The sequence below is a fragment of the Adiantum capillus-veneris genome, chromosome 4 (assembly GCF_014529385.1).
Source record: "Adiantum capillus-veneris isolate H3 chromosome 4, ASM1452938v2, whole genome shotgun sequence".
NCBI lineage: Eukaryota > Viridiplantae > Streptophyta > Polypodiopsida > Polypodiales > Pteridaceae > Adiantum > Adiantum capillus-veneris.
The window spans coordinates 63181606-63209016 of record NC_140934.1 but is presented as its reverse complement, the minus strand read 5'-3'; the positions used below and the strand labels follow the sequence as shown (position 1 = coordinate 63209016).

Below are 27411 nucleotides of genomic sequence, written 5' to 3'. Positions count from 1 at the left end.
ATCGGCTTGCGTCGTTCTGAGGTTCAAACAATACCAAAACAATATTTCTCACTTCTCCACTCGGGAGTAAAATCACCAATCAATGAAACCAGTATTAAAACTAGAGTGAAACATTTCAAATCGGTACCAAGGCAGGTTCAAAACAGATACCATCCATTTCAAACAAAGTTTCAAACAATACCTTCTCAAACAAAGTTCAAAAGTATCTAACTATAAAACAACTAGAGAGTTCAATCAGGATTTTGTTCGGACAACCGAACTTTGAGGACGACTAGCTTGCCCTTCTGCATCACGATGATGGTTCGGTTCCGGACTTGGAGAGTCGCATCATTCTTGTCATGCCAAGGCATGCCTAATGGAACGTCACAAAATTTTTTTTTTCCAAGAAAAAGATCCTTCTATTAGTTACTGAAACTGCCCATAGGGCTACAACCACCTCTTCAAGAGAGGGCTACAACAACCATGGTGGGGAGACTCTCCCAATGAAAAAACCAGCATATGTACAATGGGGCTAAATCAAGAAATGGGGGGAGGGAAGAGCCACACAGGTGGTCGGTAGTGCCATCGGAGTACACCCTGGACCATGGTGTAAAAAGGCCCAGGACGCCAGAGACTCCCGCATGCGGTCGGAGCTGCCCTGTAGTCTCTTGAGCTGTCCTTTGAGAGTGTGGATCAGCTCTAGCCAAAAATCGCGAACAGTCTCTGCTGGTGGCACAGGGCGAGCCTCAAAGATGCGGAAGCAACGGACTCGCCAGATGAACCAGAGTGTCAGGCCATTGATGAGCTCTCAACACTCCTCTCTCTCATTGCACCACTCCTGTGGAGTAAGCTCTGTGGCAGGCTGGAGTGTAGGTCACCTGTAAGGTGCAGCGGAATGAATGTTGTACTTCTCAAGATGAGTGATCCATATTTGCTCAAGGTTCCTTTTAGTTCTTATGGAAGGGAGAGCCTTCCGTTCTTAATGGAGAGTGCTCTGATCACGGACAAAGTGAGTGGACATTGTGCGTGCAAGTGTATGAGACTGAGAGATAGAGAGGAGAGATACGACACCAGAGACGACGTAAAACCCTCCTCCGAAGGCCCCACTCTCGTTGGCGAGAGTGGTCTATGATTGATTGCACAAATGGGTACAATGATGATGCATAAAACTGATGCAGATCTAGGCTATGTCGACGACGATGACCGGGACGGCGATGACGACAATAGGGCTGAAATGGGGATGGATCTAACTGCTGTCCACAAACGCTATCTGTTGAAAATCTGCTGTGGATGATGGCTGAATTTTGGGGTTGTTTTGGACTGCTGAAAAACGCAGGTTTGGCTGTGTTTTGGAGGCTGAATTTGCTTGACAAAAACGCTGATGCCTGCAGTGTGTTAGGGCAGAAAACGCAGGTTTACCTGCTGCTGAAAACGCTGGTTTACCTGCTGTAAATTGATGCTGAAAACGCTGCTGTATCTGCTGCGAATTGATGCTGAAAACGCCAGATAACAGAGCCTGCTATCACTGATGCAAAACGCTAAGTGCAAGGTTGGGGTTCGGCCATGTAACTGCTGAAAACGCCAAGGCTGGGGGGGGGGGGCTGCTGGCGATGCTGCAAACGCTAGGTCTTGGGTGAGGAAAAACGCCAAGAGGTTCTTGGGGGAGTCTTGTTGAGAGAGGGTGGAACCTGTCACTAAAGGCCTGCTATTCTCCTTGTTCATCTGCTGTTTAGGGCTAACCTTGGTTTGCTTATATGTTTTCTTACCCAAATTGCCCTGCCTACTTTTGTTGGAAAGTCACTTAAATTAATAAGTGAAAAATGCCAAAAATAGGTAAAATAGGCTAAATGCACTGGAAAATTCCCCTGATGGAATCTGATGGATTCTGATGGGAATACTGATGATCATGCTGTGTGCAACCAAAGGATATGCATCTACACTAAGTGACTGGGCATGCACGGTCTACGAATAGACTCACAAAAAGTGCCAGATCACTTCTAATCTAGACTGACTGGACTGACGGAAACCTTGTTATGGTGTAGCTTGTCCACGGATACATAGGGTTGGATGTGTCACGTGACATCCCCTCCTTTTCAAAGTGAGGTACTGGTACCGAACTGTATGGTGTCGAGGGAGATCGCCAATAACATCCGGAATCGTGGAAGGGACTCTTCGCCGGCCCACTCTGCTGTGTGGGTCGTGCGGTACTTGAACTTCATAAAGGTCTGCAACGCTTGCTTCTTTGGGCCGCGCCGAAAGCGACACAAAGTCTTCTGTGGCTCCTTCGATGCTTCAACTTCATCTAGAGTCATGCTTCTTTCATCTCCACGGCTGAAAATTCTTGAAACCACTTCCAACACAAAAACATGAACATACCCATTCCATGTAAAGTGAGTGGAAAAAATCTTGTCTTTGCTAAAGATTGTGTATGCAATGTAGATGAACATAGAGACGGAGTGACAACCCGTTCACCACATACACGCAAACAATTAGATCGAATCTTTCTCTTATGATCTAGAGCAATCAACTGTGGCAATTCACAACGGAAAGGCCCATGCTTGGTGCTCATACTTTCATGTGCTCGTTCTACGAATGTGTCATGCCAAGGAAGATACATAGAATGTGACTTCCTTACATATATACTTTTCAGCTTTTCATGGGGAATCCGCATACATTCGTGCTCATCCATGAGAGAAACATGCTCAACATACAATATGTCATGCCTAGGAAATGGGATCACATAAAGATGCTGACTAAAATACAGGAAACGATCACGAATGAAACACTCGAACAATGCGTGCATACTAATCATGCGAACACATAATACTTCCTGTGAGGGTTCTTTGGACCTAGGCTCGAGAGCTAAGATCGATCCTTCGTGATTGATCGAATCTGCAACGAGGTTACCTTCGCTAGAAAAAGCATCAACTAACACATCATCCTTGTGAACAATCACATCTTCTTCATGCAACTCATCATGCTCGTGAGAAATCACATCTTGATCATGCAAATCATCATGCTTGTCTTTATCATCCAAATCATCATGCTTGTCTTTATCATCCAAATCATCATGCGGATCATTGTCAATCAAATCATGATGATGCAAATCATTGTCATTCAAATCATCATGCTGCTCACAATCATGCAATTCCTGTGTGTTATGCTCTAGAGAAAAAGAGACAGAGAGAGTCTCCTTCTCATGAATCCGTTCTATCATGTCCCGCATATTAGCAATGAGAGATGGAGAATGAACAATGTCCTCTCCATGAATGACAATGGGAGAATCACTTTTGGCATTGAGAGTGAAAGTGTTAGCCTCCCAATCAATGAGAGGGTTAGCATCACGAAACCATCGAATGCCCAAAATCATATCACATCCTGAGAGAGGAGAGACAACAAATCTTCTGGCGAAGACAGCTTGTTGAATTGCAAACAACACATCAAGGCACTCCTCCGTGATGAGAGCGTCCATATCGGGAACAAAACCAGAGACCTCGATAGGAGATCTCTGACTAACTTCTAGGCGGGCTCTCTCAACAAGAGAGGGACTGATCACATCATGCATACTACCTGGGTCAAACAATATGACAAAACGCTGCCCCGTCATATGACCATAACATTTAATGAGAGAATCATCAATGGGAGGGTCATGAGAAACTTGGGGCACACTCGTGTTATCATTAATTGCATTGACAGAGGAAGTGGGTTCTGTGGATTTTTTAGATTCATTCGATTCAAGCTTAGGACATGTTCTTTTTATGTGACCCTTAGTGTGACAATGAAAACAATGACCTTCCTTAGAATAAGTGCTTTGCTCTTCCGACATGAAGTATCCTCCTACTATTCCTTGTGCTACCTATTTCTTGGAAGATTGGTTAGAAGAGATACCATTCTTACCGTTCTGAGGGTTCTGAGAAGTCTGCAAGGTACTTGTGGACGTCTTGTTCTCCTTAGGCTTTCCCTTGTTGTGCTTCATCTCTTCTGCGAGAGCAATGGCTACCGCCTTGTTGAGATCGATTGGATCAAGTACCTTGACATCATACTTGATATACTCGTCCAATCCGTAAAGAAATGCCTCCTTGCGCTTCGAATCCGATTTGCGTAATTGAGTCCCGAGCTGCAAAACACGATTAGAGAAAGACATAACCGGCATACCATTTTGCTTGAGAGCGCGCCAATCGTCCTTCAATCATGCGAGGTACTGAGGTGGCATAAACCGCGCCTTGAGCTTGTCTTGGAAATCAGCCCAATTGAAGGAAAGGGGCGTGAGTTCGTCGGCTTCCTCTAGGTGCGGGGCTAGTTGTGCCTCTTGCCATGCGTGGTACCAATTGATGGCATCACCGACAAGGTACATAGCTGCTGTCAATACCTTGCTATTCCCTGTCTTCTTAGTTGTCGTAAAAATAAGCATTAAATTGATGCAACCAAGAATGAATAACCGTAGCATCCATCTTACCATCATACTTACTAAAAGTCAACTTCTCTGTGACTGGGTTGTTGGAATCCTCATCGTGGCTTGCGCCACTTGAGGAACTCCCACGATCTTTGGCTGGTTCGGATTTTGAGGCAAGTACTTGTTGAACCAACTCTTGAGTTCGTAGTTCTCTTTGCTCCATCTCTTGAAGCTTCGCCGGAGTAGGCAGAGGTGGGCCGTACTTGCGTGAATCTTCGTTGTGATCTCTTCCCGCATCTCCGGATGCAGAGGAAGTCGACTGATCTTTGCCTGAAGCCATAGGTGCCGTGTAAAAAGGATCGGATTTCCCGTAAAAGAGAAATCGACCACGCTCTGATACCACTATAACAGACTTGGACACTCCAAGTCAAGAATCTACCGCGACACCTCGAACAATCACTTCAAAACAGTTCACAGTTCACAATTGATTCGACACTGGCTTGACGGAGTTCCGTGCCTAGAGATATTGGCCCCAGAGACCGGCGCCCCTTTCGGTATTTCTTTTTGTATTAATCTGTGTTCAAAGTACAAGAGTGTAGGCAGGCGCTCACACTCAGACTCTGCGTCTAGAAGCTCTGAGTTGTAAGGCCCTGCCCACATATTTAAAGATTACAAGTGATGCTAAAAGCAGAGCCCCAAAAGCTGAGAATTTAAAAGCTTTCAATAATAAAGCAAAAGAGGCTTCCCTCTCTCTCTGAACCTCTTGCGTAGAATAAAGCAGAAAGGCTCTCTCTCTCTCTCTCTCTCTCTCTGCAATTGCGTAGCCAAAAAGCATGCCCAAAAGCTGTGGCAGGCTGCCGCAAATTGCGCCGCGTTTTGCGGGCGTCCGTACAGCTGCCACGTGTCAGTCATCCCGCCTTTCCTGGGCAGCCTCGCCATGTCAGCATTTTAGCCTCGTACAGGGCAGCCACGTCATCATGTCACAGGCGGGTGTTTGTGTATACAGCAGCCACGTCACCAGTTTGTGACACAAGACGTGATGTACCGCATACTAGCCAACAACACCTGCTTGACCACCAAAACCTGCCTGCAAGAGGAAAGCCGTGCTGAGCTCCAATGAAGTAGCTTCCTACTGATGGAAAGGAGGAGAGGAGCTATTTGCTGCTCTGATGAAAGTCCAAACCAAGCAGCCCAACTAGCATACTAGTGTACCTGGAGGGATCCACCTAAAGCCCTCTCCAGGTGACCACTCAAGCATGGGAGCACTACCAACCCAGAAAGCCACAATCTTCCTCCAGTTGATCAATGCTGCCAATGCACAACAAAACACCTCTAGAGCCTGCTCACACCTGTGCAAGTTGGCCTCTCGACCCTCCAAAAACAAACCTAAGGCATTAGCAAACTTAGTGTCCAGAAGCTCCTTGCCCCCGAATAGGCAGCTGCAGTCCATGTGGGCCCTTGAGATGTTTATTTTAATCTAAGGTTTTCTATCTAAAAAAAAAAGGTTCAGGCATGGTTCTCTAGTATATACGGCCAGTTGTGAAGATATTAACTCTTCAAATAGGGAAGTTGTGTTTACAAATTGGTTAGAAGATTTTGAAAACATGCTGTAGGCTTGGATTCAAGACTTTTTAAACGGAATAGAGAACAAGAGACCATCTATTTCTAATAGGTTTTGATATAAGAGTAATCATCAGAAATAAAAGAATTGATAGTCAGTCGTTATCGTTATTGTTGCTCCTCTTTTGGTTTCAAATTTCTTAGTAATTTATTTATATTTATATTTATGCATTTTTGCATCCCCACACCTAACGTATAACATGCTTCTAAATGACAGGGGGTTGGTGAACTGGTGTTTGGAAACAATGAGCAGAGTTCTCAAGAGGATGATGGGTATGCAGACCATTTGATGTTTCTTTATCTTTTTTCACTTTAGAGTGGTTCATGTGTAGTGGTATGTTTTAGGGTTAAGAGTCTTTTTCAAATGTCTATTTTGCTGGCATATAGTGCCCACACTGGGGTTGTGCAGTTTTGAATTCTGGTTGCTAAAAATCGTTTCTTGGCTTCATGCTAGGGTACTTCACAAATTGTTTGGCTACTTTCTTGTTTTATCAAAGACTGAAAGGATGTAACATTTGTTTTTGATATGTTGGTAGTGGCGTAGAGAGACTTTTGGAACGTATAAAGAATGGAGTCCTTGCAGAAGATCGGCGTCATGCAATGGAAGAGCTTCAAGATGTTGTAAGAGAGAGTCGATCTGCACAGTTAGCTTTAGGTGCAACAGGTATAGTGTGCAGCTTTCAAGCATGTATGATCAACTACTGGGATCTGATGTCATGATTTTTTTCAGGACTACCAGTTATTCTTTCAGTTCTAAGGGAGGAACGAGGCGATTTAGACCTGGTTGGAAGCTATTGTAATCCTTGAGTTCCAGGTTCTTTGATGTGTTTAGTATGCGATTCATGTGCTATAGAAACTTGATTTTGTGTCCATGTGTCTAGATGCAAATGTTCTGCAGGTGTTTAACGAAAGCTGCAAGCTTGATTGCTTTATCTGGGCATTCAACGCTTAGTAATCAATACCACATTATTTAATAGGATTTACATCAGTAAAGACTGATTGAGTTGGCTCCAATGATGATGTCAATTGTCGTTCTAATTTCTGAGCTCACTGCTGAAAAACTTTGAAGTAATGAGGAGCCTTATATTGTTCAGGTCACTAGCCCTAGTCAGTGTTTAGTTAATTTTCTCTTTTGCATGATAGCATCCAATAGTTGGTTAATTACGCAGAATAATGAATCTCAAGGTCTTTCTGACACAAACTAATGATGTTTTTTTGTGGCAATAAGTAGACTGGAAGGAGGCTGCAGGCATATACTTGCTTGCTGTACTGTTTTTCTACTTCTATCATCTTTGAAGTTTCGAAAAGCATATTAACATTGTGATAGTTGATAGAAGGGCATAATGATTGCCTCGTATCATGAGGCATGGGTAGTAGATGCATCTGTTTAGTGTGTAATTACTGAATCCGTGTCTGGTGCAACTTTGGCTGCTGCTTTGCTCTCTGAGTCGGTGGATGAAAAGCATGCTGTGATATTTGTAGGTGAGAGGGGCGCTGGAAACACTTGTCAATGCTTTGGGCTCAGAAGGAAATTCTCGGGGTCAGGTTGAGCCTGGTGTGCTTAATTCCGAGTTACTTGCAAGAGAAGAAGGATGTGCCTCTTTATTGCTGAGCCTGCTCGTAAGAACATCTAAGCTGCTTCTTTTATGTTGAAAGCTAGTTGAAGGTCTATCTATGTCTATCTTCAATCTTGTGGAGTTGGATCAGGTTTTATATTGATACCTTAAAAAGACAAAAATTTGTTTCAGGATGAGGAAGATTTCTATGTGCGGTATCATACACTTTGTTTGCTTACTATGCTATCTAGAAACTTCTCAGTCAGGTAGTAAACTTGTTGACCTTCTGCTCAAAACCATTGTTGGTTATTGCTCATAGAAGTTCTAAAGATTGTGTTCCTTTGGAAGGCTGCAGGAGGCCGTGTTGGCAACTCCACAAGGACTCACACGACTTATGGACATGATGCAAGATCGGGAAGTAAGATGCTTTGGTCATGAATGTCGGTTCTGGCATTATTTGATGTTTTATGGATGTGAAAGTTGGTTTTACAGGTGATTCGGAATGAAGCTTTGCTGTTGCTTACATTCTTGACAAGATCTGCTAAGGTACTCTTTAAGGTGCAATGACCAGGCACAGCTTTGTTGAGATTTATACCTTTCTTATGACTTCTGCTTCTGGGGTAGCTTTCATATCGCAAACGGTTCTTTTGTCATTAAAAGCATAGTTTTTTCCATACCCATACACCTAGGGTGTGGAAGTATGGAAAAAGTATGATTGGCTACCTTGGGGTGAACCATACGTGAGATGAAATTACTTTATACAAAAAGAGTCATTCCATGTTGACCTCAGACACATAAACAAAACTTGAAAAGAGCTTGAAACACCTTGGCTTGCTCAATAAGCCTGTACTTAATGTGCTCAAGCCAAAGGCACCCCAAAACTAGACATCAGAAGATTTTTTGAAATACTGCAGGTGGAGTATGGTATGCCTTATCATACTTTAGTTTTTTCATACGTTTCCAGTATGAAAACAAAAAGATTGAGGCGTTCCTTTGCATTTTCACAGGAAATTCAAAAAATAGCTGTGTTTGAAGGAGTGTTCGAGAAGTTGTTCAACATCATTGTCGAAGAGGGTGGCTGTGATGGAGGCATTGTTGTTCAGGTCGATTATATTTGCCAATATGCATTGACTATGCACATTGATCTGATTTTATCTCGTCATTCAAATTAAAAGCATGTTTCTATCGATTCAGGATTGTCTGGACTTGCTAAACAACATTTTAAGGGACAGTCCAGCAAATCAGGTAAGCTATTTACCGTGGCTTACTGCTGTACACCTTTGAACTTTCAAAGGCCAGTTTTAACATCTAATTGCTTGAACGGTCATAATAACAGAGCTTTCTGAGGGAAATGCTTGGACTTCAGCCTGTTGCATCTTTTTTGAAGCTTAGAAATAGTGGCAGCCGTATATTTTCACAGCAAAAGGTAAAAAAAATTATGTGTATTTTATAGGTGTGCACAGTGATGTAATTGCAAACACTCTTATTTCATCAACTGCAAACATTCTATGGGGTCTCCTGGAATCCTTGCTGTGATTTCAACTAAAAGTAGGTGGTTGACAGGCAGTAAACCTGCTGTGCATCTTGGAAACGGTGACCTTGCTTCTTGCTCGAGATCCGGCAAAGGAGCTTTCAAAGGATGCTAATGCCATTGCCAACCAGACGGTTTTAATGCAGGTATTCAGATGCATTCTTAGTTTGTATCTACATAATGTTTGGCTTTATATTTTTCTTGATGTATATCCAAAGGTGCATTGTGGCAGAACAATGTGCTGGATCATCTTCTCAATCTTTCTGTAGAGGGAAGAGTGCCAGTTGTCACCATTCGTTGCGCGGTAAGCTCAAAAAGATCCATGGTATCTTAATTCTGCTGCATAAGATTTTCTTAAAGTATAAAACATGGAACACTAGGTTCTGCTTACTGCCTTGGCAGCCATTGGACTCCGTCTTCAAAAGTTCTTTTGTTTTGGTTAAACAAACCTTCAACAAATAATCTTTGGTAATGCTAACCATTTTTTTCCTGAGCATTGAAGACTCTTTTTGGTTTGTGACTGTACTTGGGGCGGTAGTCTTTGAGGTGTATTGGAGATCTTATTCGAGGTCATGCAAGAAATGTGGAAATTCTTGGCAAAAGAACTGTAGGAGAGGAGCCAGATGGAGTGCCAGCACTAAACGCTGTTCTTCGTTTGATGTTGGACACGTCTGATAAAGATGAACAGATGGCTGCTGAATATGTTATTAAGTGCTTTTGTGAGGTGAGATGTCAAGCTTGGTCGTACTTGCTGGTAGTAGGTAATTATCTAAACTTCTATTTCAATTTTCTGAATCTGCACTCAACCAGGGAAATCCAGAAGGGCAGCGTATTTTGGCTTCGATTATTACACCTTCAGTCGAGTCTCAGGAAAATGGAAGCAAACTGCTAGGGACCAACAAAGATTTTCCTTTTGGAAGGTATGTGTTTTTTCTAACAATACTTGCCATACTTATGTAGTGGTCCTAGTGTAGCTGAGCTATATACACATGATTGACAATACTAAATTGTCAATCTGTGGAGCTCTTACATAATTAGGGATGGAGGCAAATTATACACGAGTATGGAAGTTGACACACTTGTGACACAGCGAGATCACAACCAAAATCAATCTACCTCAGTCCATGGGAGAGCTCTATGCTTTCTACACACTCAAATCTTAAGCTCCAATCAACACAACTTCATCAACAATTCATGGTACACACATGGAAGTGCACATAGACACGTAAGAGATCACCTCTCTCATTACACACAAGCACATGCACAAACGATCAAACATACATGTGCACACACTTGCAGAGAAAGGAGTAAACACTCAATGGTAAGCATAGAGAGAATAATTGATGAGACTTACATCACCATTGCCACCATTACACAAGCATGCTCAAGTACACAAGCTATGGAGTGCTGGAGCTTGTGAGCTTGGAGTAGAGATCTCATGTTGGAGATGTGCCTAGCCTTTTCATGTTGTATATATACCTAGGGTTTCCGATAGCACTTGTTCTACCGAATTCTAACTGAACTATAACTCTAGGTGAAATCTAAAAGCTCTGAGAATACAATTTAGAAATTGCTGCACTTGAATCCGGTTGAGCGTGGGCTGGCATAGGCATTTACATATACACATTCACCTTACTTATTTTTAAAATACAGTTAACATCTGCGTACTAGGCTTCAAAAAAATTATATTCACTACTTACATAGTGCAAGGACACTCTTAAGAAAAACACAAATGTATCAAGGTGCAGTCAATCATCTCTGTTTATATGGACAAAAAATCTTTTGACTTTCCACTTCCATGGGTCTCTTCATTTCCTAAACTCACCCTTCACTTATGCACTTAAGATGTTTTGAAAGGCTTTTTAATTTTTCAAGATTGGGGAGACCTAATGGGCTTGAAGTGTGATAAAATAGTAAACACATCTGGCATTGGTAATCTATATGTGCGACACAGCTTCCTTCCATGGTCATGTTTGTACTCACATAATAAGGCACCATGTGCAGTCATGCACGTATGCCATAGAAATGACTGCACAATACCCCTCTTATGGGTGTATTGTTTGAAAATCAAAAGATGCTTGGTAAAATAGCCCTGAAACCCTTTCCTTGACCTTATTTTTTTTTGTAGTTGATTGCAGTGTTTTCTTGAAAGTCAAAAATCAGTCCTGTTAACTGTGATAAACTTAGCCGATTTGATGTTTTGCTTAGTCTTAGTTTGACTACAACATGAGTTTGATGAGGTTTTGGGTCAATTTTTTGGTCAAGCATCCTTTCTTGGCCAGTTCAACTTGCTAATTGTGTTGCAACATATTTACCTTGTCTGTGTGAAGGTCCTGATTTATTAGCAGATTAAACCATTTGATTGCTTCTGAAGTCTTCCTCTGGCTAATGCAGCATGCTGTTTAATGCTCTTGATACAAAGAAGGGGCAGAAAGATTGTGAGGTATGTGGTGAAAATCACTCTCATCATGATTTTAACAATGGATAAAAACCATGTCTTAGATTCATCTGAAAATTTTGCGGGAACTAGCTGAAGAGAACTTTTAACCAATCAACGTAGGCAGAGCACTGTCAAACTTGCTTTAACAGAGCATTGGTGTCACCATGGCCTATCTCAAAAGTTTCTGCTAGACTTTGCTTTAGGATGTGGGTTATGGGTTAGCAGGTGTCTGAGGAGAGTGATTTCCCTGGTTGCTTGCATGCAGGAGGATTGTCACAGTGGACTGGATGCCACGTCACACCAGGGGAACGGTCATTGATCAGAGTGCTCTACCTCCTACTAGACACTCAAGGGTGTACACTTGGAGAGTGGTTGCTTGGTGCAGTACGTCAGGTCCTCCTCTTGATCATCACCACACGGATCGTAGTTAAGGGATCTCGATACACAGTATGTTAGGTCCTCCTCTTGATCATCACCACACGGATCGTAGTTAAGGGATCTCGATACACAGTGGAAGATCACTACCGTGGCCGTTTGGGAGCTTTGGGTTCTACCTTGGTTAAGCGTCGTTGGGACACAGGATATGAAATGATGATTCTCATAGTTTAGGTGTTCATTTTGGGACTTGAACCTTAAGCTGATGTGCAGATGCCGGACAATTGACTTGGATTTCTATTGGTCTTATGTTCGCATTCACATTCTCGAAAATGCCTTCTGGACTTGTGGTGGGAACAACCTCTAGTCATTGGCTTCGTTCCATGTGACTATGATGCCCACAAGTAGCCTTGTTGCTTTCCCCAGTATTGTGGACTTGTGGCAGGAACAACCTCTAATCATTGGCTTCGTCCATGTGACTATGATGCAGGCTTGTTGCCTTCCCTAGTATTGTGGATTTGTGGCAGGAACAACCTCTAATCATTGGCTTTGTTCCATGTGACTATGATGCCCACAAGTAGGTTTGTTGCCTTCCCTAGTATTGTGGACTTGTGGCGGGAACAACCTCTAGTCATCGGCTTCGTTCCATGTGACTATAATGCCCACAAGTAGGCTTATTGCCAAGTCAGTACAAAATTGGACAACCAAGGGCTGAAGCTGAATATCTGATTCAAAAAAGTCACAAGGGCACTGATAAATGCAAAAAAATTGATACAGCTAAATCCTGAGGGACTAGCAACTGAAAACCCAAGAAACGACAAGGAAAATAACCTCTCCCAAGCGAGTAAAAGTGCCCTGCGCACCTACAAGGGAGATGAGAGAGCCTTCAGCAAGTTGCTTTTTTGGTATATCATGCGTGAGTATGACTGTCACAACTCAGTGACGTGGCAGCCCGTGTACACACACACCTTCCCCTTTGGCATGGACAGTCCCGGGGAAAACAGGCTGAAATGATGATGTGGCACTGCCGTAGGTCAACACCCGCAGATCGCGGCGCAAATTCCGGAAGGCTGTACGGACAGCCACGTGGCAGGCAGCGTACGGAAAAAGCAGCAGTTTCTACGTAAAGAAAAAGCTGGCAGCTTTTGGCTACCAAGGCATTAGAAAGAGAGAGAGAGAGAGCTTTTATTTTTTAAAGCTTTGTTTTATTTTTTACCAAGCCTTGTGAGAGGAGATTTGAATGCTTTTTATGGGCAGCTTTTGGGCATCTGCTTTTGACATCCCTTGTAACTCTTTATAAGTGTGGTTTGGGCTCCCACTTCTCAGAGCATCTGGACGCAGAGTCTAAGAACGAGACCCAACCACTCCCGTGTACTTTGTGCAAGAGATTAATACAAAAAGAAATATTGAAAGGGGCGCCAGTCTTTGGGGCCAACATCTCTAGGCACTGAATTCCGCCGGGCCGTGTCGAATTAATTGTGAACTGTGAACTGTTTTGAAGTGAATTCCTTTCGTGTAGCGGTAGAATCTTGACTTGGAGTGTCCAAGTCTGTTACAGTGGTATCAGAGCGCGGCCGATTTCTCTTCTACGGGGAAATCCGATCCCTTTTCTAGCGACACTTATGGATTCAGACAGAGATCAGTCGACTTCCTCTGCATCCGAAGCTGTGGGAAAGATCACGAAGAAGATTCATGCAAGGAGTACGGCCCGCCTCGGCCTACTCAGGCGGAGATTGAAGAGATGGAGCGTCGACAATTGATTGACGATGCAACAAAGATGATGTTAAATTTTGCGAAGGACCCGAAATTTGCAAAATTTATGACCCAGACCTCCTTCGACGAGGTGTCCGCACAGTGGCGGCAAACCACATAACCACCCCTCAAACCGGCACCCAAGAAACCTCCTACTCCAAGGATGTTCACTGAGCAAGAATTAGAAGAGGTGGTTGATACATGGATTTCTCAGCTTTTTGACGCGTAGAACAAAGTTGAAAAGCACGACAAAAAGCAGAAGAAAGGAACTGACTTCCCGGGTTATTTGCGTCGTCAATCTGCTTTTGCCTTGGCAAGAAAGCAGAAAAAGCATGTCAAGTTTGAAGGAGTATCCAATTCTTCTTCTTCTTCTGAAAGTTCTTCTAGCTCTTCTGACTTGAGCGAAGAAGACAGAAGGGAAAAAGCGAAGCAAAAAGCAAAGCTTCGGAAAGGGTAAGAAAAAGGCCAAGAAGCATAGATTTCGCCCAGTTTTTGATAGTTCTATAGAGAACTCGTCTGCAGACAGTTCGGACTCCGATGATCACAGATTCTATGCAAAGAAGAAGAATTTCTATAAAGCCAACCAATATGACTTTCTGGAGTATAAAAGCAAGAAAGCCCGAGAGTTTAAAGAAGGTGGACAATCGATTAAATTTGACTCGTTTTCTGGATTTCGAGATGCTTCGAAGGCTTTGGCCTTCATACAGCAGTTTGACATAGCTTTCTCTGGAGGACATTACTCAGAGCATTCCAAGATTCGGAGGGCTACCTCTTACTTCAAGGGAAATGCTCGAACTTGGTGGTCCACTCTTCTATTCAACAAGAAAGCGCCAGTTAAATGGCTGAAATTTAAAAGGCTTTTTATTTCTTTCTGGTTGACTCGGTAGTACGAACCAGCTCTTTTCTACCAGCCTCTTCATTTAAGAAGATCTCTTTCAAAGAACAGATTGAGCGGTTTACCTTGGGACTTCCTACAGAGATCCGAGATCATTGCTTAGAGCAAAAGTCAGATTCCATTCAAGAATTGACGAGTCATGCGAAACGTGGTTTTGCCATTCATTCATGCAGTTTGACCTACCCCACAGATGAAATCATGATGCAAAGGACCGAACAGACTTCGAACAATGAAAGTAGAAAGAGGAAGAGCAACCTAGAAAAGAAAGAAAAGGATGCACGACCCAAGCTTACTCTTTGAGAGAGAGCTCTCTACATCAAAGAGGGGAAGTGCTTTGGATGCAAGGAAACTGGGCATATCTCCGCGAAGTGCCCTAAAAAGGCACCGAGAGAGCAGAACAACAAAGATGAAGATAGGCCTGAGGGTTCGAAAGTAGCTGAGGAACGTGGACGAAAAGGCAAGATGAAAGCAGGACTGGTTCCAGATTGCATGGGTACTGAACCAAGCACGATTGACGAGAGTACAAAACTTTGCCGAGCTTGGGGCAAAGTGAAAGACCAAGAAGCCCTGGTTTTCTTTGATGGAGGAGCCAAGGCCAACTTCATTTCACTTGAATTGGCGGCGTGGCTTGAGATCACATCTGATCAAATGGGACCACTAGTAGAGGCAGTTCTAGCGGCACCCGACAGGGACGTAGCCATTACACTTGTCATTGGCAAACTTCGGTTGCATTGTCAGGGGTATTTGGGGCACGAGGACTTCTACATAATGCCCTTGGAAGGTTGTGATGTCCTCCAGGGAATTCCCTGGTACCATAAGAACAACGCCGTGGTCGACTATCGGGTGAGAAAAGCGACTTTGACTACAGAGAAGGGCCGAACTATTGTACTTATGTGAAACTTAAGGGCAAGTCTGGCCCTATTGTATCGGCTTCGGCCGTTTCAACATTAATGAAATCCAGTCTGTTTGTTTACTCGATCTTTTTGAGAGAGCTGAATGATGAGAATAGGACAAATATGTTTGAACTTGATAAAGAACACCAAGATTTTCTCAACACTCATGCCGATTGCTTTTCAGAGGGCCTGCTAGGCGAGTTACCACCCGCTCGTCCTGAGGATCATATTATTGATCTGATACCTGGAAGCACACCACCGAACCGCCCACCTTACCGTGTGAGATGAGCCCAGAACGAAGAAATTATGAACCTTATAGAGCTCTCAACAAAATCACCATCAAGAACAGATTTTCGATTCCTAGGATCGATGATATTCTTGACCGACTACAGGGATCCTCGTGTTTTAGCAGGATCGATTTGAAGAGCGGGTATCATGAGATTCGAATCGCGCCAGGAGATGTCTACAAGACAACTTTTCGGACGACTTTTGGGTTATTTGAGTTTTTGGTGATGCGTTTTGACCTAACCAATGCTCCTGCGACATTTAACCGATGATGGACAGGATTTTTCGAGAGTACAGACTATTTGTTGGCACTTTCTTTGATGACATCATTGTTTTCTCCAAGGATGAGGCAGAACATAGAGTACATCTGCTGCAAGTCTTTCAAGCATTACGAGATCACAAGTTGGTGATTAATGCGAAGAAAAGTGAAATTTTCCTCCCGAGATACACTTTTTGGGACACATTGTCTCAGACCTGGCCAAGATAGAGACTATCCGTGATTGGCCCGATTTGAAGAATGTCCATGAAGTTAGAAGCTTCTTGGGCTTATGTTCGTAGTACAGGTGGTTCATCAGAAAGTTTCTAGAGGTTGCTTCCTCTTTGCATATCTTGACACAGAAGGAGTCCCTTTCTCGTGGGGACCCACAGAGGTGACTGCCTTTTAAACATTGAAAGAGAAATTGACTACATGACCAGTTTTGACTTTGCCGGACTTGCAGAAGTCATTTGAAGTATATTGTGATGCTTGTGGTCGTAGTCTGGGTGCGGTCTTAATGCAAGAAGACCATGTCATTGCCTACGAGATCCGATTGTTCTCAAGGCCGGAATTGACAACACAGATTTATGAGAAAGAGCTTTTAGCGGTTATCCATGCTCTTACGCAGTGGCGACATTACGTACTCGGAGCGGATTTTACTGTCTTCACAGACCATCAGAGTTTACGCTACTTCTTGTCACAGAAGCAACTATTGGAAAAGCAGATGCGGTGGGCGAACATCTTGTCACAATTTCACTTCCAAATTGTCCATGTGCAGGGACAGAAGAACTTGGTGGCAGATGCTTTTTCACGGAAGCCGTTGGTTCTGGCTATTTCCGCGATACATCATAGGAGCTTCGAGGATATGGTCGATCAGTATGCCACAGATACAGATTTTGCAGATATTTTCACACAGATACGGAATGGGAAGATAGTAGTGGGATATTCCATTCGGGATGGCTAGTTGATGAGGAAACCATGTTGTGCGTTACACAGCCGTTGAGAGAAAGGTTATGACCGAATGCCACTGTCCACCTTTTATGGGTCACCGCGGCATTGCTACCACCTTGAAAGGTGTGGAGAGAGACTTCTTTTGGCCGAGACTCAAGAAGGACGTGGCCGATTTTGTACGCAGTTGCTTGGTATGCCAGAAGATCAAGTTTGACAGGCATAAAGCACAGGGATTGTTACAACCTTTACCCATACCCACCCGCCCTGGGAAAGTATTGCAATGGATTTCATTTTTGATCTCCCGAGAACACAGAGTGGTCACGATGGTATCTTGACAGATTTAGCAAGCAAGCTCATTTCATTCCAGTAAAGAAAACACTCAAGCTGGATCACTTAGCGAGACTGTTTGTGGCCCAGATCTTCAGATTACATGGCATGCTCGGGAAGATTGTCTCCGACAGGGACCCCAGATTTACGAGTTTGTTTTGGAAGGCTATTTGGGAGAACATAGGCACGCGGTTGTAGTTCTCGTCATCGTTCCACCCGCAGACTGACAGGCAATCTGAGATTGCTAATTCAGTGGTACTAGATTTGTTGAAGTCTTACATCTCGGATGAGAAGACTCAATGGGAAAAGTATTTACCTTTGGTGGAATTTGCCTACAATAACACGATACACTCTTCGACGGGGAAGGCGCCATTTGAGATTATTGAAGGTGCTACGAAGGTTCTACCCTTCCTAAGCACGAAAGATAAGATTTTTGAAGCTGATGAGTATACGCGTGACTTGGACACGGCTTTTGCCAAGGTCCGCGAGGCTTTGCAGAAATCTCAAGAAAGACAGAAAAAGACAGCAGATCGCCATTATCGCGATTTGAAATTGAAGTAGAACGATTGGTTGCTCTTACGTTTTGAGAAGGCACGCCTGAGAAAAAAAGAAAACGGAGAGGCTTTTTCCAAAGCTTAGTATGCGATACTACGGACCTTTCCCCCCCCCCCCCCCCCCCCCCCGAGAAAAAGATCCTTCTATTAGTTATTGAAACTTCCCATAGGGCTACAACCACCTCTTCAAGAGAGGGTTACAACAACCATGGTGGGAGACTCTCCCAATGAAAAAACCAGTATATGTACAATGGAGCTAAATCAAGAAATGGGGGGAGGAAAGAGCCACACAGGTGGTCGGTAATGCCATCGGAGTACACCCTGGACTATGGTGTAGAAAGGCCCAGGACGCCAGAGTCGAAGGAAAGCCTCACGGTGCTCCCGCATGCGGTTGGAGCTGCCCTATAGTCCCTCAAGCAGTCCTCTGAGAGTATGGATCAACTCTAGCCAAGAATCACGAACAGTCTCTGTTGGTGGCACAGGGTGAGCCTCAAAGATGCGGAAACAGCGGGCCCGCCAGATGAACCAGAGTGTCAGGCCACTGATGAGCTCCCAACACTCCTCTCTCACTCTGCACCACTCGTGTGGAGTAAGCTCTGTAGTAGCATGCTAGAGTGTAGGTCGCCCCTCCTGCATCACTATCATCCTGCTGGTGGAAGATAGCTCAAACTGAAGTGCCGGGCCCGTGAGGGTGGACCAAGCCGCTGGCCCCCAACTGTATTGTTGAGCCATGGAGAGAGCAGGCATCAGCCGAAGAACTCGTAGCCACACATGCTGGGCCGAGGGACAATCCCAAAGACAGTGACGCTGACTCTCCACCAAATGGTCACAAGCTGCACATGCGATCGAGAGACCACTATGCACTAGCCAGCTCCCTACTGCTGTAGCTCTGTGTGCGACCAGCCACTAAAACAAGGTGACTGGCCTCGGCTGTCTGGAGTTCCACAACCTCTCCCAAAAGGCTGCGAAGAATTCAACTGTGAGACCCTCCTCTTGTCAATGAGGTGCTGCAGCGGGGCGGGCCTCTCTCTGTGTTGCTAGTATATGACGTCCCAGTCGAACAATGTACTGAAAGAACGCGACTCCTGGGTGGTCTGCAGAAGAGAAGGGGTCCCTCCATAGCCACTCACCAGGATCCCACTGTACTCGTGCCAATGGACAACACTCCCAAGCCCACAGCCTCCAGTGTCTAGTCTCAAGAGCTGCTAGGTCAGGGTCTATGACGCAAGTCCTCCCACAGATGCCCACTACTCGGATCCTCTGAAAACAACACTTTGCTACCTGCGGGGCCTCTACTGTAACTCGCTGTAGGTGTCCCCCACCCTGAAGCTCGAAGAACAGGGCTGGGACAGTCTTTGAGCAGGCCCTGAATGAGATGAGAACCTCCAGTCGTATGAAGGCTCCCATCCAGCGGGGTGCTATTGGCTCGAGAGGCGTGAGCCACTCAGCTGAGACTGACTATGAGATGTCCTGACACATGCTCTGCACCCCTCTCATGCCCTGTAGCTGGAGCCCCTGCACCTCCTCTGACAAACCTGTGAACTCTAGCCAGCCACCTAAAGAGCCCGTTGGACCTGCTGCCATGGGACCCCAGGAAACATGAGGCCGACTACCAACCAAGTGGCCTCTCTGAGTGCTAACCATGGGGTTCCAGACGAGGGGCTGCCGTAGGCGTTCCTCTGTGCACGTCGGCTGTCTCTGCTGCAGGCCACGCCGTAAGGGCTCCCAAGATCGAAGCAAACTCATAGCGAAGCGGTCCTCCAGTCTCTTGCTCAAACCAACTCTGTGCATCTCTGTAAAGATCCATTTGGTCGAAGGTTGCCAAGGGCCTCCTGATTGAGGCACCCTAGCACGAAGCCGTTGTAGCAAGAACTCATCCCAGGGCTCCTCACCTGGAAGAAGTCCTTTGACGATGAACTTCCCAAGAAGGGCTTTGCTCTGCTGTGCTGGATCAATGATCCCAAGCCCTCCCTATGAACAAGGAAGAGTGATGACTTGCCAAACCACCTTGGCTCGGGCTATTTGAGTGTCACGTCTTGACCAAAGGAAGTTCCTGATCAGCCTCTCTACCTGGCTGATACAAGAACTCGAGAAGATCCAGCAGGAAGTGATGTACTACATAGTCGCCAACAACACCTGGTTGGCAACTACTACTCTGCTAGCCAAAGAAAGTCGTGCTGAGCTCCAATGTAACAACTTTCTCCTGATAGACAGGGGAAGGGGAGCAATCTGCTGCTCGGGAGACAAGTCCAAACCAACCTGACAGCTCGAGTACCGAACTGCAGTCCCTGGGGGAATCCACCTGAAACCCTCTCCTGGCATCCAATCTAGCACAGGAGCACTACCAACCGAGAAAGCCACTGTCTTTCTCCAGTTGATTAGTGCGCCCGATGCACAAAAGAAGGTCTCCAGAGCCTGCTCACATCTGTGAAGGTTGGCCTCCTGGCCATCTAAGTACAAGGCTACAAGGCTGAGTCGTCGGCAAACATAGTGTCCATTAGCTCATCTCCCCGAATAGGGAGTGCTAAGCCCCGTAGACCAACCTGCTGCGACACCAAAAACCTGCTCATCGCCTCCGCATATAACAGAAAGAGGAAGGGGGCAAGAGGACAGTCCTGTCTGACCGAGCGTGTAATCACCTCTACCTCCTGCCAAAAGTACCTGACTATAAGCCTGTCTGTACAAGGCTGACACCCCGCTGATCCAAGCATCTGAGAAGCCCATCCTGCGTAGAGTGCCCTGTAGAAAGTCCCAGTCAACTCTGTCGTATGCCTTCTCAAAATCGAGAAGAAGAATCACGAGGTCCTCACCACGGAGCCGTGCCAGGACAGAAGCCTCCCTGAAAGTAAAGATGTTGTCAAGGATACTGCGTTCCTTGACAAAACCTGTCTGGGTCCCATGTATAAGGCTCTCTAGAAGTGGCTGAATCCTCAAACTCAGAGCCTTGGCAAGAATTTTGTAGGCTGAGTTGAGGATGGTGATGGGGCGCCACTGTCGAATCTCATCCAAGGAGCCACCCTCCTTGGGAATGAGGTAGATCAGGCTCTCACTCATGCTGTCAGGCATCACTCTTGTGTGCAACATGTACTGAAAAGCACTACAGAGATCTGGGCCAAGCAGGTCCCAGTACTCCAAGAAAAAATTGGGAGTCAACCCATCCTCACCTGGACAGCTATCACGGGGGAGGGCCCTAAGAGCCGTGTGCAGCTCCTCAAGCTGAAGTGGCAGCTCTAGCCTCTGACGCATCTCCTCACTCACAAGACAAGGCATTTGTGCCCAAACCTGCTCCCATCCTGACGCTCTGACTGGGGCTCTGCAGACAGTAACTCACGGTAAAAGTCAGTAGCAATTGCACGCATATCCTCGGGCTCAGAAGCAACTGACCGTCGGGCCTCCTCAACTGACTGGTGAGTGCCGAGGTCCCTCTGCCTCAAAGAAAGCACCAGTCACTCTGTTGCCCAACTGGGTCCACTGAGATTCCTGTCGATGGAAAGCAAACTCATGTCGCCTCTTCTCTGTGCTAGCAAGCTCCTGTCGAGCCTACTGTAACTGCTCCTCCAACCAAGGACTGTCTGGATACTGCTCGTGTATCCTCTGTAACGAAGCAATGCCCTGTCTCAGACGCTGCTCCGCCTCTCTCGCTGCAGCCGAGCGAGCCAGAGACTCCTGAAGAAAAAAAAGGATAATCTGAGCTAGGCCTGAGGCCACTCTGTCAGCAGAATCCTACCTGTCCATGCCCTCTGTCCAGAGAGCCTCTACCCTCTCTCTGAGTGCTGAGTCCAACAAGACCCTCTCTGGGATGCGAAGCATCGTGCTCCCACTCCTCTGCCTGTCTGCCATTGTGAGGATCACTGGTGCATGGTCTGAGAAGGAGGTCCCTGCCAGGATGCCCACTGACCCTCCCAAGTCACTGAAGTGGTCACTAGTGTAGAAGCGATCTATCCGCGATAGATTCACTCCTCCCACTCTGCGGTCCGACCGAGAGAAGGCAAGACTGTCTGGGGGCCTCACAAAACCAAAGTGCTGCCACGCATCCGAGACCCTCAGAGTCATACAAAACCTCTCCCAAGCTGCCAGCTCAACTCCATGCACAGTAGCATGGTTGCCACCAATCCTGTCAGAAGGGTCCTCAAACATGTTGAAGTCCCCTCCTATGCACCAACGTTTTGCGTGCGGCAGAGACTCAACAATCTGTGACCAAAACTCTGCATGAGCACTCGCCACATTGGGCGCATAGATGTTCAGGCAACCCACTAGGCCACCCTGAACCTGCATAGTAATCCACTGAGCCCTGCCTGGCACAATAATCCCTCTGCCCGCAATGGCCTGCTGCAATGAGTCCGCAATAGTCATACATACCGCACCCTGGATGCCTCCAGGTCCAAAAGCAACTGACCAAAAAGTATCATATCGTCCACGCAAGAGCTGACCACATCGTCGAATGCGGCTCTCACACAGATGGTGCTCCTGAAGCATAAGGAGATCAATCTTTCCTCCCACAAGGCAACGCTGAAGCTCCTGACGCAGTCGGCCCCTCTGACGCTGAAACTGGGGCCCACCTAGTCCCTCCACGTTCCATGAGACGATCCTCATGGGGAGAGAGAGAGAACAGATGCTGCCGCAGCAGCTAGACTAGCTATCTTCGAGACTGGCTTGGATGGGGAGTAATCCGCATCCGAGCGTCCTCGACATAGGCGTGACTGCAACGAGTGCCTGGCCCAAGCCCAAGCAGAGCGAGCCGTACGTAAAGCAACCTCCTCTGTCCAGGAGTCCTCATGAATGTATACATAGCATGGCAAGCACTGCGTATCAGCAAAGAAGTAAACCACAATGTGCCTACATCCTGCTGAGTTTGGAGGTGTCACCGCAAACTTGGCCAATGGCCACAAAATTTGGAGCATGTCTGTAACTCCTAGTTCTCCCATGTGGTGAGAGATCTCTAGGACCTGTGTGTGCAACCATCCCAACACTGAGTCGAGAGTCCACTCTGTCTGGGCCCTGCCGCAAAGGGGGAAGGAGAAACCAACTACTGAGTCCAAGGCCTCTGTCCCCCTAGCGGCAAGGAACAGAGCATGGACCCTGAAGCAGGCTGCCTCATGGTCTGCTGAGGGGTCGCCGAGAAAATGAGTGAAGCCGTAGTCGAAGAAGTCCCATCGGCGCCGGATGTCAATGCTCGCCAGCCCACGAGGGATAGCTGCAAGGGAAGATGTCTGTACCTGCAGAGGGGGCCGTAAGAAAGGCTGACCCTCTCGCTAGGCGACTCGCGGCAAAGGCGTTGCCAAGAGATCTCCTAGCTGCCGGAGAAGGCCCTGCCCCTTGGGTTGACTGTGGAACTGGAGCAGGAGGGGGGGGGGGAGAAGGAGCTGGGGGAAGCGGTGGAGAAGAGGGGCGGGAGGGGGTGACAGAGGCAGAGGGGCGGGCGGAAGACGCGGCGGGAGCAGGAGGCGGGGGGGAGGATGAAGAGGAGGGGGGGAACTCTGGGGGGGAGGAGATGTCGAGGGTGAAGTTGGGTTGGGGGCTGGAGTAGGGTCTTGTCCTGCTCAAGAGGACCAAAGCGGTTCCCCGTGGGAACCCACTGTTGCTGAGTAGGCGCCTGAGGACCACTCTGAGTGCTAGGCTGACGTTGTGGCCCCTGTCGTCGTCTACCACGTGCTTGCTGCCATCCCTCCTCCGTTGGAGCCCCAGGCTCCGAGGGTGGCTCTGCATGTGTGCGCTGTGTCTGTGTGTGGCTGCTGACCAGCCCTTGCAGGCTGGGGCTGAGGCTGTGGTGTAGGTCGAGGCCTCCTCCGTGGACAGGCCTTCACTAGATGGCCCATCTGTCGAAAAATGAAGCACTGGTTCGGGAGGCCCGAATACTCCACACTGTTTAAACCAACCTCCACTCACCCGAGGCAAAAGAATAACCTTCGGGTGTCTCTGACCAAAACTTGAACTGAGGGAATGCCAGCTGCCTTGGCAGCTACTGAGGCTGCCGTACGAGGTGTCTCCAAGACAATCCCAATGGCGGAGCCGATCGTGGATAAAAGTGGTAAGTACTCCCTCCGCAAACCTGAGATGGGGATGTCTGCCTCCTCTACTAGAACATCCGAAGCAGGGTCGAATCCATGTCTCCACTGTCGAAAGTGGGCACGTGCTGCTCGGATGGTCAGTGGACTCATGGCGATGACCTTGGACGCCATCTCGGAGGTCTCAAACTCGATCTGATAGTAACCTCGTCCGAGAATCTGTACGTCCAAGATCTTGCCCACCTCTGCGAGAAGGCGGGCCTGGAGAAGGTCACGCAGCTCTCCTCTGCTAGGTCGGGTGCCGAGAATCTTGCAAATGACAGAAGTCGCCTGCAATCGCTCTACCTCTGCGGCTAGGCTCGCTTGCTCTGCCGGCGAAAGAGCAAGTCGAATGGTGGGCTTAGCAGGGTCAGGGGAGGGGGCTTCGGGCAAGTCCCTCTGTGGCGGAGTTGGAGCCTCCATCTGTGTCTACTGCTGTGGTGTAAGAAAAGGGCGGCGGGGAGATTCTGCAACTGGGTGCGTCGAGCACTGCCCCAAAAAATCTCAGTGTTGCAGGTGCCGAATTGCAGGAAGCTACTGAGAAGAAGGAAAGTAGGCAGGCGGGGGGGGGGGGGGGGGGGGGGGGGACGGCAGCGCGTGGGCAGGGGCAGTGCGAAAGGGGGGGGCAATGCGCGGACGAGCAGGGGAGGCGAGGGGGCAGCAGGGGCTGGCGGGCAGCGTTTGGGGGGGGGATAGCGATGGCGCAGCAGGGTGAACAGCAGCAGCGAGCGCGTCGTTTTCTTGAGAGAGACACATAAGTCTTGTTACTACGGACCTTTTTAGATTTCCGAAAAGATAAATGATGTCTCCTTTAGACTGAAGCTGCCCGACACTTGGAGAATTCACAATGCTTTTCATGTCAGTCTCTTGAAGCCTTTTAAAGGCGATGTGCTCGAAGATGGGGAGCGTGATGAGTAACCCGAAGTGGAAGAAAACGAGGAGATCCTTGTTCCAGAACAGATATTGGCACATAAAAACATAAAGATTAAGGGTAAAGTGATAAGGCGGTTCTTGGTTAAATTCAAGAACTATCTTGCATTGGATGCGAAGTGGATGGAGGAGGAGGACCTAGCAGATACTCCTTAGATTGTGAATCTTTACCTTGAAGCATTTGGATTAGCATATTCTATTCTAAATGGAACCCCGAACTCAGGAGTCAGCTTGGGTGGAATTTGGTGCAGCGGGTATGCACAAGAGGGGAGTTGCTCCGCTCCTTTGTCAACAGGTTGCCTCGATATTTGATACTAAAGTCACTGATGTCTCTTTGAGTTTTAGGGATACTGTGAGCTGACAGTATTCTGTTGTATGACTTTATGAACTAGAATTCCTGATAATATGATATTGATTTGTTCTTGACTTGTTTAAGGTCAACTGAAACACACACACACACACACACACACACATGCACATGATTTTTGTCATACTCTTATAGGAAATTTACCATACTTTCATACTATATTATTTGGTGTATGAGATGGGTATGATATGATCATACTTGCCTTGCATCATTTATTCAGTGAATCGAACAATTTTCTAATTCAAACCAGAATTGATAGCGAATAGCATGTGAAAGGCATTAAAGCAGTGGCTATCAAACTTTCTGACCACAACCAATTTATCATTGTCACAAGTAGCATGTTTTTTAGCCTCTGTATGGTATTCTACGTATGGAGTTTGTTGGGAATCTCAATCATTATTTTTCCTTACTTTCATACCCGTATGCGATTGCCGTATGGTTGCCATGTGAAAAACTATGCGGGTATGAATTGCCGTGTGGTTGCGGTATGAAAAACTATGCACTCTTTTTCCCTGCGCCAAAAGAGAGGGAGGGGGCCCCCGTTCCAGCAAAATGCTAAGCCGAAGAGGGGGACCAAAAGCAGCAGCAACAATTGTTGATTACACATAAAGGCGATTTTATTTGTTTTGAACCTTGATTATGTTTGATTTAGGAAATCTCTGTAGAGTTTGCTTGCACTACACAGCTGATTCCTGGTGTGTTTGTGACAGGAGTTATTGTCAAGGAATGTTGCACTTGCTGAGGAACTGAATAAAGGGATAAATAAGGATCTAGAGGGGGGAAGGCCTGGGCTTGCCAGAGAATCCCAGGGGATCTTTATTTCAAGTGTAGAGATAGAAACATTAAAGAAACAGGTAGAAATTTACAAGCACAAAATTGAAAACATGGAGAGTAAGCAGCGTGAGAAGGAACAGGAAGCCCTGTACTACAAGCAGCTTGCTGAAAAGCATGAAGGAGATCTCAAGAGTTTGTCCGCTGCGTATAACAGTCTCGAACAAGAAAATTTCCGTCTAGATTTGCAGGTGCAGGATCTCAGGCAGGGCGTTCAAGGGACAGCCGTGGCAGGGCCAAGTGTGAGTGAGCTGGAGGCAGCTCGAGAGGAGGGAAGGCAGGAAGCTGCAAAGGAGAGTGAAGCAGAGCTGAATGATCTGCTTGTATGTCTTGGGCAGGAGGAAAGCAAGGTCGAGAGGCTGAGGACACGCTTGGAAGAATTGGGTGAGGATGTTCAGGCATTGCTTCAGGGAATTGGTGAGGAACCTGAAGGAGAACAGGTTGGAGAAGAGTCGTAAAGGCAAAAACATGTCAGAATTTGCACACTGTTTGTCTGTGGTTTCTTATCTGGGGTTTACAAGTCCTCCTCACTGGTTGAACTCTCAGCCCTATCATCGCGTGGGACTTGGTGGATCTATACCCTTGTATGGAATGTATAGAGCCTCTACAACTCCAGTGACCAAGTTCTTACCAGTCCTGATGGCATTTATTAGCTATTAGTATGACCCTCCAGCTGTATATTAAGTTGCTTGTCATTTTGATGTTTTAGAGAGCTAACATATTTCTCATTTGATTAGTCTCTGATAACAAGCTTTTCTCTGCCTTAGAAAGTTGCAAGTACTTTGGCTCGGTGTCTGGTGTGTGATCTTTGAGCTTAATGACATTCTATGTGGAAGATTTCAACTACCTCTTCAAAATTTGAGCTTTAGATAGGTCCAAACTAGTGATAACAGTAAAGGGGATGACACTGTTGACATTGTAAGTAGGTCAATAGTGGATGACACAGACCATGATGACACTTCCATTGAGGGTAACTGGTCAATAGGAATTGTCAAGAGCCTTGGAGATCTCGCCTGAGGTAAGAATAAGGTCAGTGCTCAATGATCAAGGGTCTGACCACACCTCTATTGAGCAGATTACACAAGGAAATGCAACAGAATTCCCATTGCCTATTGCTGTGAAGGTCGAGGGTCATCCTTTCCCCACCGTACAACTACTTTGCTTTCTAAGCCGTAAAATTTGGCTATATTTGTCCAATGCTTGACACCTCAGCACCGGTGGAATTCTGCTCGTGCTCTCCAATCAAAGCCCTTAGATTGGTGCACACCTGCGCAGAATTGATCACTGCACACCAGATTGGTGCACCTCTGGAATTTTTCTCGTGCCCTCCAATCAAAGCACGCCAGATTGGTGCACACATGTGCAGGATTGATCACTGCACACAAATACCCGCCAACTATGGCCTGCTTATTGGCCTCCTCCCCTCAACCTT

At 46.5% G+C, this 27411-nt stretch overlaps 1 protein-coding gene across 2 annotated transcripts in view; it reads left to right on the top strand.

The window, feature by feature from the left end:
* LOC147459301 (golgin candidate 6-like) overlaps positions 1–26770 on the top strand; it is a 77951-nt gene extending 51181 nt beyond the window's left edge. The window contains exons 2-17 of one of the 2 annotated variants that reach the window (XM_086510593.1): positions 6210–6265; positions 6529–6656; positions 6723–6775; positions 7475–7612; positions 7741–7814; positions 7897–7966; positions 8041–8094; positions 8556–8651; positions 8743–8793; positions 8885–8974; positions 9112–9225; positions 9312–9383; positions 9618–9803; positions 9890–9999; positions 11474–11522; positions 25859–26770. In XM_086510593.1, coding sequence (XP_086366719.1) covers positions 6210–6265; positions 6529–6656; positions 6723–6775; positions 7475–7612; positions 7741–7814; positions 7897–7966; positions 8041–8094; positions 8556–8651; positions 8743–8793; positions 8885–8974; positions 9112–9225; positions 9312–9383; positions 9618–9803; positions 9890–9999; positions 11474–11522; positions 25859–26437 — 1920 coding nt within the window. In that variant the 3' untranslated portion in view covers positions 26438–26770. Of the gene's footprint in view, positions 1–6209; positions 6266–6528; positions 6657–6722; positions 6776–7474; positions 7613–7740; positions 7815–7896; positions 7967–8040; positions 8107–8555; positions 8652–8742; positions 8794–8884; positions 8975–9111; positions 9226–9311; positions 9384–9617; positions 9804–9889; positions 10000–11473; positions 11523–25858 lie in introns of both variants that reach the window. The other variant, XM_086510591.1, reaches the window with a different exon arrangement.
* Positions 26771–27411: the final 641 nt, after the last annotated feature.